Below are 10,448 nucleotides of genomic sequence, written 5' to 3'. Positions count from 1 at the left end.
GGTAAACAAAGTTCTGTATTGCCTGCCAGAAGGGAGGAGCTGAAAGAGGTTGTGTCCAGGGTGTTAAGAGTCAGCAGTGATTTTTCCTGCCCGGTTTCTGGTTCTTGTATGGTACAAGTCTTGGGAGTGGGCAGGGGAGCACCAATTATTTATTTATTTTTTGCTGTTTTTACTGTGCGTTGCAGTCTGTCCCTCTCCTGTTTTGTTGCTGCACCACACCAGATGGTGATGGATGTGCACAGGACAGATTCAATGACTGCAGTGTAGAACTGCATCAACAACTCCTGTGGCAGACCATACTTCCTTAATTGACGTAGAATGTACATCTTCTACTGGGCCTTTTTGATAATAGAGTTTATGTCGCACTCCCATTTCAGGTCTTGGGAAATGGTAGTGCCCAGAAACTTGAAGGACTCCACAGATGATACAGGGATGTTGGATATTGTGAGGGGGAGTAGTGTTGAGGGGTCTTTCCTAAAGTCCACTATCATCTCCACAATTTTGAGGGTGTTTAGCTAAACTGTTCTGATGAGCGTAGTATCATCTGCAAATTTCAGGAGTTTAACAGTTGGGTCACTTGAAGTGCAGTCATGGGTATAGAGGGAGAATAGCAGTGGGGAGAGGACACATCCCTGAGGAGCGCCAGTGCTGATTGTTCGAATACTGGAGGTAATGACTCCCAGTCTGGGATGTGGTAGCTCAGTGGTTAAGGTGTTCGACTACTGATCGGAAGGTCACTGTTTCGAATCCCAGGTCCAGCAAGTTGCCACTGCAGGGCCCCTGAGCAAGGCCCTTATCCCTCAATTGCTCGGGTGTATAAACTGAAATAAAAATGTAAGTCACTCTGGATAAATGCTGCTAAATGCTGTAAATGTCTCACCTGTTGTTTCCTGCCTGTCAGGAAGCTGGTGATCCAGTAACAGATGGCAGGGGCTATAATGAGCTTTAGGAGTTTGGAGTGGAGAATTTCCAGAATTACTGTATTAAAAGCCAAACTGAAGTCGACAAACAGAATCCGGGCGTATGTCCCTGGGCAGTCAAGGTGTTGCAGAATGTAGTGCAGCCCAATGTTGACTGTGTCGTCCACTGATCTGTTTGTTCGGTAGGAAAACTGTAGGGGATCCAGTACAGTATATGTTCTGTTATATGTCTGTTCTGTTACATTCTTTAGGTGGGTCAATAGCAGATGTTCAATGGTCTTCATGACGACAGATGTCAGAGCAACAGGCCTGTAGTCATTCAGTCCAGTGATAGAGGATTTCTTGGGGACCGGGATGGTTGTGGAGAGTTTAAAGCAGGAGGGAACCTCACACAGCTTCAGTGATTTGTTAAAGATATGGGTGAAGATAGGAGCTAGTTGGTCAGCACATGCTTTGAGACAGGAGGGGGAGCTTAATTGAACCCCTCAGTGAGGCTTCAAGATCTCAGTCATTTGCTTATGATTATTTGTTGACTTTCATTAACAGAAAATAATCTGATGGGGACAACAAAAATCAAACATTTTTGCAAATCTGTTTTGTTTGAGCTTAACACGTTTATACCAGCCAGCCTGCCAGACATGACCCATAAACTGGGATGTATTTTATTGACAAGATGATGAGATCCATTGTGTTTGACAGTTCGAGCACAATCATGCTCATGAATTGCTAGCAAGAAAAATCAGGCGATGTACAGGTACAGGATGCCAAGATGGCCTAGTGTTTGGAACAGGGGGTAAAAACATTTTCATTTCATTGTTTTATGTAAAGAACAAAATATTCTGTTTTAAAAATTTATGTGCAAATCATAGCATTATAGTGATAATGAGTATTTACAGATTCACATAGCTTTATAAGGAAATGTTTCCTTACAAATCTGTACATAGTTTTAATATAACCAAGCCACCTTTAAAAATGTGTTGTTTTCAGTAGTAAGACTTCAGTGTATCATGTATCTTTACCAGAAAACATTCATTCATATTTAGGAACCACTTTTTCCTGGTTAGGATGAAAGTTGATCCAGACATTCTAACATTATTATGATTACAAACTTTGAATTCTAAATACTGAGGTCTGACTTATCAGTTGATGTGTGTTTAATTAATGAAGGCAATGTAAATACGTATATAGACTGTATTATCAGTGACTGTATTATCAAGAGACTGTTTAAGCTGTTTTAGTTCAAGCTAATTAGCTATAACTACATTTCAAGGAAATATATTTTATAATTTTTTGTACTAAAAAAAAAAAAATAAATAAAAAGATAAAACTAGATTTGTAAAGTTCGTCACGACAAACTTTGATGTTGGCTTTGACGAGGCAAGTATTCGCAAAGGCTGGTGTTTTTGGAGGCGAGTGGACATAAGAGTCAGTGTTACTTTTGGAGGCAAGTGGACAGAAAGATAGGGTGCCCAAACATTTGGAGGCAAGTGGAGACGAGCATGTGACGTCATCCAAATACTCATGAGGAAGTTCCCCACATTGGGCTGAATGTTTTGATATGTCACATGTCCATGTTGTGCAAAATTTTGTATTTTCACGTGACGTCATCAGAATACACGTGAGGAAGTTCCCCTAATTGTTCTGGAGTGTTTTGATATGTCACATGTCAATGTTGTAAAAAGTTTTTTGATTTTGCATATTTTGGGGCGGGGCTGTGGCACAACCGAAAGGTCAGTCGGTACACCAATTTAAACCTTTGTTCAGAGTATCACCCTAAAGGAGCTGGCCGTGTTTGCTGTAGATAGTTCGAAAGCTTGACGAGTTACAAACCTCCAAAGTTTATAATGGGAGTCTATGGGAAAAGGCCACTTTGAGACCCGGTACCGGAAGTACCAGTACTCGGATCGCATAGAAAAGTAATAGCAACAAACTTCAGACCAGGGTCAACAACATATCCGAATTTGGTGCATGTGGCTCGAAAGCCCAAGGCCGCATTAAATTTTATAAATTTTTGTCTAAGCTGAAATAGGAAAACAGAATGTTGACTTCTACAAAGCCAACATAATAAACAGAAAGATAACGCCCACTACTACAGTTGTTCAGCCATATTGGTTGAATTCCAAATGGCGCCATGTAGAAAATAAGTGCACTAGATAGGGTCCCTAAGCCATTGTTAAATACTTAGTGCACTTTTAATTAAGTTATGGGTTATTTGGGACTCAGCCAATAAACCTATGACGTGTTACGCACGGATAGTCACGAGCAGCTGTTGTTTTCCTCAAGGCGGGAACTAAAAATATTCAAATAATAAAAATATAATTTTTAAAAATTAAAATAGGATTAAACTGCATATTCGAATTCATGTCAAAGAATATAATTTCACAACGCCAGAAACACCGGTACCGACTTTCTCTATCTTATTAAACTCTATGACTACTTTCTCAGCAGGAGAAGCTAATCAGTATGGAAGCTAACTCTAACTAGCTGATTAATTATTGTCCAATATGGCAGCCGCCGTCTAACAATAAAGCGTGTTAAATAAACCATATGTAATCTGCCTGCTGTATGCATCATTTAAGACGTTAGTAAACGCAGCTACACATGGAACACCGTAGTGAAAAAGGAGACAAAAAGCAGACAGCCAGCATGTGTTTTGGACAGGTATGTACATGTCTAGTTATATAGTTTTAAACAATAAAGTGCAAATATAATGCATTAACAGTGTCTAAATATGTGTGATTCGTCTAAAGCTTTGGTATTTTAGAAAGATAATACTGTGTAATGTAGATGTATAATATATCTTAAGACTTTGGCATTGTATGATGCGTATATTATATTCATTCATTTATCCATCCATGGATTTTCATTCATTCATACATCCATACACAGATGCATCCTTTAATAGATTCTAGTCTATCTACTTGTCCATGAGTTCCAGTTTATCCTGTTCAGGGTGGTGGGGGAACCAAAGCCAGTCCTGTGAACACTAGACACATGACAGGAACACACCAGTCTATCACAGGGAACAACCTGTACACAACCAACCAACCCAAACACCCACCCACCTACCTACCTACCTACCCACCTACCTACCTACCTACCTACCTACCTAAGGGGAAAGTCAGGAAGTATTATTTACAATACAGGAAGTAACCCTGAATCTGCAGGCTGGACACTGAAATTGTCTGACTGAAGCACCGTGCCATGCCCAAATTTAATAATCATTGATATTAAACTGTTCAGTATAAGTTGTAGAAAGTGTGATGATGATGATGTTTCAGTACCGCTACACTGCTGAGGAATACCAGGCCATACAGAATGCTCTTCGACAGAAGCTCGGACCAGAGTACATTAGTACTCGGCAGGCAGGAGGTGGACAAAAGGCAAGGAGACTTATTTCATACTTGTTATTATATCCTAGTTTGCATAGTATGATCTTTTTCTTTCAATTTTGTAGTTTGTCTAAATATTTCCTGTCTGTATGTAGGTATGTTACATTGAGGGTCACAAGGTCATCAGTCTGGCTAATGAAATGTTTGGCTACAATGGCTGGTCTCACTCAATTTCTCAACAAAATGTTGGTAAGGACAATTTAATCAGACACTTACTGCGTGAATAGGTTTTAGTGTGTTGCCTCAATAATTATTGACTTACAAATATAAATGTTGTTGTCATGGACATTATTATTACATTCTGAATAAGAGTTGTCATACACAGGATTAACGGTAGAGTAATTATTTAACTATTATTAAAATATTCAGCTATTAATCAACATAGAACAATTTCTTACTTCCTCTAGATGGCAAAAATAGAAAAACTTGTCAACTAAATATACAAAGAATAGTACTGATACATAATATTGGATTTGTATAATAATAGTATATAACAAGACATTAGGTCAATATATAATCTGTATTAAGGCTTGTCATGTTTTACATTTTATTTAGGCTATGGTCAAAACAAAAATATATTTTCCAATAATTCACAGATCAAAGCTTGTTAAAGGGAATATTGATTGATTCAATGCAGAAAATTGAGTTTATATAATGAATTGAGATTTAATGTAACGTTTGCTATTTGCATATTCTACATGTTTTAGCAGGAAACCGTCAGCGGCCTGTACAGAGCCCCTGACCTCAACCCCACCGAAGACCTATTATATGACCTAGAATGCAGACTGCACTCCTGGCATCAGTGCCTGACCTCACTAATGCTCTTGTAACTTAATGAAGACAAATCCCCACAACCACACTCCAAAATCTAGAAGAAAGCCTTCCCAGAAGCGTGGTGCTTATTATAACAGTATAGGGGGGAATTAAAAGTGAAAAGGGATGCTCATCAAACACACACACAGTTGTAACGGTCAGGTGTCCACAAACATTTGGCCATAGAGTATTGAGTTATCACAATATCTCAAATAATCCTGATCAAGAGAAATGTTGCTGGAAAAACAAAGAATATAAGTATTTACTATTAATGTTGTTGTTGTTATTAGACAGACACTTTAAGCAACATGCTTCTAACACTCTTCACTCTGCAGATTTTGTGGATCTGATTAATGGGAAATTTTACGTTGGAGTCAGTGCATTTGTGAAAGTTCAATTAAAGGTAAGAGAGCTGTTAAAACAAATATTTTAGGTAATTAACTGTGCATAATAAAAACAAATAGCATCTAAAGGTATCAATGAAAGGACCAGTGTAGCCGGTGGTTGTTCTTTAATGAGTGGAATATCAGTTTAATGATATGTCCAGTATGTGAGGCGCATGTCTTTGTCTCAGGATGGTTCATTCCATGAAGACGTGGGTTACGGAGTAAGTGAGGGGCTCAAGTCCAAAGCGCTGTCTCTGGAGAAGGCCAGAAAAGAGGCTGTTACAGATGGGCTGAAACGAGCGCTGAAGTAATCACGTGATTTCTGGTTTAAACGAAAACTCCAGTGTTTTTCTACTTCATCTGTAGTGTGTACATCATTACCACAAAAAAGAATATCAGCATAATTACCTGTGCTGAGAAAAGAACAAAGAAGACAATTACTCCAAATTCAATCATTATGTAAATGTTAGGGCATCATGTTTGTAGAACATTATCATGAATTTTTTAAATATATTTGTAAATTTGGCTCTAAATCTTTATTTTCAGAGAGGATTTGTCTTTGTGTTACCTACACAAACATAAACACGCAAATAACTTTTTTTAAATAACTTTTTTGCACACTTGCATGCAGCCGATCGAGATGATGTGCAAAAGCACTGGAGTATGATGTGAAAATGTGTTAAGTTGCCCAGATTATTAGCTAAATATATTTTAACACAGTGCATTTATGTTGGAATGATTTTGTATTACACTCAGAGGATCTTTACTTTTAGGTGCTTTGGAAATGCTCTTGGAAACTGCATCCTTAACAAGGAGTATCTGATCGCAGTCAACAAGATTCCCAAGCAGGTCAGCAACCCTTTGAACTTCATTGTTTCACAGTTTCACCAGATTTTCAGTTTTTTTTTTGTCGCTTATGCTATGGAAAATGTTTCATTCAACATGTTCATTCTTTCCTATAATGTAGTTGGTTTGCTATACTTATCCATTAATGTTATATAAAAGAAACCAAACTTTCCAAATAACATCACAACTGTGTACATCGATGACTATGGCAAGTGATGACACACTCCCTTTCATGTTCTTTTGTGTAATAACAACCTCCTCTAATTATCTTCACCTAGCAGAAGGAAATGACAGGCATGTGTGAAATCCAGTTAGTGATTAGTTTTCTGCTCTTGCAGCCCCTTTCACCTTTAGACCCACAAAAGACAAAGCGCAGCGACAACGAGCCTGCGGTGGAGAAGGCTCGCTACAACTGCCTGTCCCACACTGACTCCAAGGCTTTCAGTAATTCAGCTGAAGCAGTACTGAACTCTCCGTCAGTACAGACTAGAATCCAGCCAGTGGTTGAAAAGCCACAGAACACCGTGAGCTCCAGGGACCCAGTCCCAAATATGACTGCATATTCACTCAACAATTCAGCTCAAAAGGACTGTGAAAACAGGTCCACTAACATGTCCAGGTAACATAATCCTCAACCCTCATGAAGCCAGTCAAATGTTTTTATTCATTAATAAATAAAAAATTGGAACAGGTGAATTACACTTCACACCAGCACTTCAGGGATTGTTGTTAAAGGAAAATATTTATATTATTTAATAATAATAATAATCAATAATAATAAATTATCATCATTTATTATTATTATTATTTTATTTATATATTATATTTCTTCCTCCTCTTATTATTATTATTATTATTATTATTATTTATTATAAAAGTATCACAGCAAATGTTTTATTCCTTGCATATAAAAATATATGTTGGATAAATATAGAGACCTGGCTGCTCTAGTTGGGTCATATACATTATTTGCTAGATTAAGACCAAGATGAAAGATTATTAGAAGATTTTATAAGTAAATTTACCATACCCTATGTAACCAAAAGTATGTGGACACCTAACCATCAAACCCATATGTTCCCATTTTAATACCATGGGCTCAAAACCTTTTAAAACTGTTACCACAGGTTATTACTAGATTTTAGAGTGTTTTTGGATTTGTTCTCATTCAGCTTTATGGTCATTAGAGATATCAGGGTGTTTATAAAGTCAGGCTGCATTGGGGCTCAATCATCATTCACTTAGTCTTGAGTTTTTCCATGACAAACCATGTCTTATTTGAAAACATTATGATGAAACGTGTTTAGGCCTCTAAGTTACAGTAAAATTCTTAATTTTAAAGACGGACCCTAGTGGTTAAGGTGTTGGGCTACCAATCGGAAGGTTGTGAAGGGTGTTCGATTCCTACGTCCACCAAGCTGCCACTCCTGGGCCCCTGAGCAAGATTGTATAAAAATGAGATAAAAATGTAAGTCGCTCTGGATAAGAGCGTCTGCTAAATGCTGTAAATGTAAATTTTGTGGTTTGTCAAGAAACACTTTTAGTTCTGGTGTATGTATTTTTTCCAGTCAATCTTCTAATATTAGAATATTAAAAATGAGCCAATTTTACCAAAATCAATAAGGTATAATTTGGAGATCTGATCTTAGGATGTCAGTATTGCAGTTAAATCATGTCACAGTCTAAAACTCAAATAATATCAGTTAATAATGCTCCCCGGGTCACTTAGTTAAAATACATTATTCATTAAATACCTTAAAAAAACTTAAAACTCACAAATTAAACACTTGAAAACATTATGCATCATGTAAAATATAAAGTAATATGACATTTTGAATATTATGTCCCATTTTAATTAAATAGCACATTCAAATTACATGACAGAATATACAACGGTTCAGATTTACATAAGGCATAACACACAAGGCATCCTGCCGAAGCAACACCACAATGAAATGTTAGTTTAAACCACACCAGTTATGCAGCTGCTCTTGTTTGTAAAATCCAGTGTGCTGACGCAGTCACTCTGTCTCTGTGGTCAGATCATCTACGGACATGGCCGACTTGTCCTGCTTTGACCCTGCACTGGACTCTAAGCAGCAGAGGAAGCTGAGGCAGCAGCAGCTGCAGCAAAAGTTCAGACAAGAAATGGAGGCAAAGAAGATGCAGCAAGACAATGTGCAACCGAAGACTGAACCCATAGCATCTAATACTAACACAGGTACAACAAAGAAATCCACCAATGGCTTAACCTAAGAGTGATGTACGGATTTTAGGAATTATTGGTTATTGAATCAGTATTATTTTGGGTTGATAGACCCAAGGGCTTTTTCACTGCAATTTTTTGTTTTATCCCTCATTAGCTATGAATCCAGTATTAAAGCTTCTAGTCTGTGCGGTCTCTGGTACTTTCTTAGGGAAATTTCAGAGGTGGAGCTTGAAGTATCCCGTGTTATGACAGAAGCTTTACAAGAAACAAAGTGAAAATAAAATAAATCTCTAGTCTGGTTTGGTGGTGCTGTTTAATTTCTTAACCCAAACAAACATCTAAATTTCCAAAAAGGCATATCTAGACAAATAATAAAACAATATTTTACTGATTTTTGGCAGTTAAATTGAGTGCTTAGCTTTAGAGCAATTATAATGTCTTTAGTTGATTTCCATTTCACTGTATTATGATGAACAATAGTACAAAATATGCTAAATCTTTGTTTCTCGTTGTCAGTCACTGTAGTCTTTTTTTTTATCTATTTTTTTAGCCCGTATACGCTAGGTAAGTATTGTGATTAATAAAAGCAGTGACAAAAGCATCAGGCTTTGAAAAACTACTGATGCTTGATCTGTTTTACCATAAACACGATTGATATTAATATTACAAGTGAAATTATTAGGTCTGGCACTGTGTTGTGTTACCTTTTTGCCATTATTCTATTCAGATATCAAAACCCTTTAAACTTGGAGCACAAGGTTAATTACTGTAGCTCAAAATCATCAGAAGCATGTACTTACTGTAGATGTAGTAATATAATAATTGCCCTCCATCCTTTGACCACCAGGTGCCACTAACATGCACTGTGTTTAAAAGCTTTGAGAGAGAGCAGTGATTTTTTGATACAGGTGACTCAAAGTTTAATTTTGGCATTACTGCTATCTTCTCTTGGTTCGTTTGGAAATTAGCTTCAATCCTAAATTCCCTTTGGTTCCCATTTGTGCCAGTGGTTGTATGTGAAGGGGGAAACTGCCTTGTTTATAGCAGTACTGTCTCCTCAGGCCAGGCTTTGGGCCCCATTAACCATAGCACACCTTCTGGGCATGAAACACTGGTCAAGAAGGAGGAATGTATGACCGGTAAGAGTTTGTAGTATGAAGGCTTCATCTTTCTTTTCATGGTTGCAGAACTGCAGTGAAAATTAGTGTCTAAGGTAATTTCCCTCACTGGCCAAACCTTTTCCTCAGATGACCCAGAGTTATGGGACTTTACTCTGGATGGCATCGAAATGCTTGAGGACCCAGTGAGAGAATCGTCAGGGCTGCCTCATCCTGCTACACTCAGTGAGCACACAATGGTGACGCGAAGTAAAACTCCTCAGAGAGCCACTACATTGAGGCCATCGTTTAGGTCGCATGACAATCAGGGGCAAGGAGGACCCACAAACTATAGGCATAATAATTCAGCAGCCCAAAATACTGCTATAGGAACAGGTAAGGCAAATCTATACAAGGGATAAGTTACTGAGAAGGAGCAATAATAAGGGAATTAACTGTTTAATTTTAAGTAAGTAAGGAAACTAATTTCTAATGATATAACTTGCACTATGTGCATGAATTTTAAATTCTTAAATCCTACAGGTCTGCAGAGTCCATACCGACAAGGACAGTACATGAAGAAAAGGAAGCTTGAGCCTTGAACCTATTTGACATTTTATGGTTTTTGAATTTAATTTATTGCATTTTGTTATTTGTACAGAATTGTTGGTCTTAATAAATATTTAACGTTGTTCAAAAACTTTCTAGACATTGTACTGGAAAAAGGCTCCATCTGACAGGAGCAGAACCAGATGTGGTCTTGAGGCAGATGTAGCCCATCCACA

At 37.6% G+C, this 10,448-nt stretch overlaps 1 protein-coding gene across 3 annotated transcripts; it reads left to right on the top strand.

The window, feature by feature from the left end:
- The first annotated feature begins 3,165 nt into the window (after positions 1 to 3,165).
- rad52 (RAD52 homolog, DNA repair protein) lies at positions 3,166 to 10,363 on the top strand. 3 transcript variants are annotated; one of them, XM_060884828.1, is made up of 11 exons: positions 3,166 to 3,581; positions 4,202 to 4,303; positions 4,408 to 4,501; positions 5,461 to 5,528; positions 5,700 to 5,818; positions 6,285 to 6,360; positions 6,696 to 6,976; positions 8,400 to 8,578; positions 9,628 to 9,705; positions 9,814 to 10,059; positions 10,207 to 10,363. In XM_060884828.1, the coding sequence occupies exons 1-11, from the start codon at positions 3,522 to 3,524 to the stop codon at positions 10,263 to 10,265; spliced, it is 1,362 nt and encodes a 453-aa protein (XP_060740811.1). In that variant the 5' UTR covers positions 3,166 to 3,521; the 3' UTR covers positions 10,266 to 10,363. The 3 variants fall into 3 exon arrangements, with proteins under 3 accessions (XP_060740811.1, XP_060740812.1, XP_060740813.1); XM_060884829.1 differs by lacking the exon at positions 9,628 to 9,705; XM_060884830.1 differs by lacking the exons at positions 3,166 to 3,581; positions 4,202 to 4,303 and having other exon boundaries at positions 4,406 to 4,501; positions 5,020 to 5,528.
- The last annotated feature ends 85 nt before the right edge of the window (positions 10,364 to 10,448 follow it).

Source organism: Tachysurus vachellii, chromosome 13 (assembly GCF_030014155.1).
Source record: "Tachysurus vachellii isolate PV-2020 chromosome 13, HZAU_Pvac_v1, whole genome shotgun sequence".
Lineage (NCBI taxonomy): Eukaryota > Metazoa > Chordata > Actinopteri > Siluriformes > Bagridae > Tachysurus > Tachysurus vachellii.
This window is presented reverse-complemented; position numbering and strand designations above follow the sequence as displayed.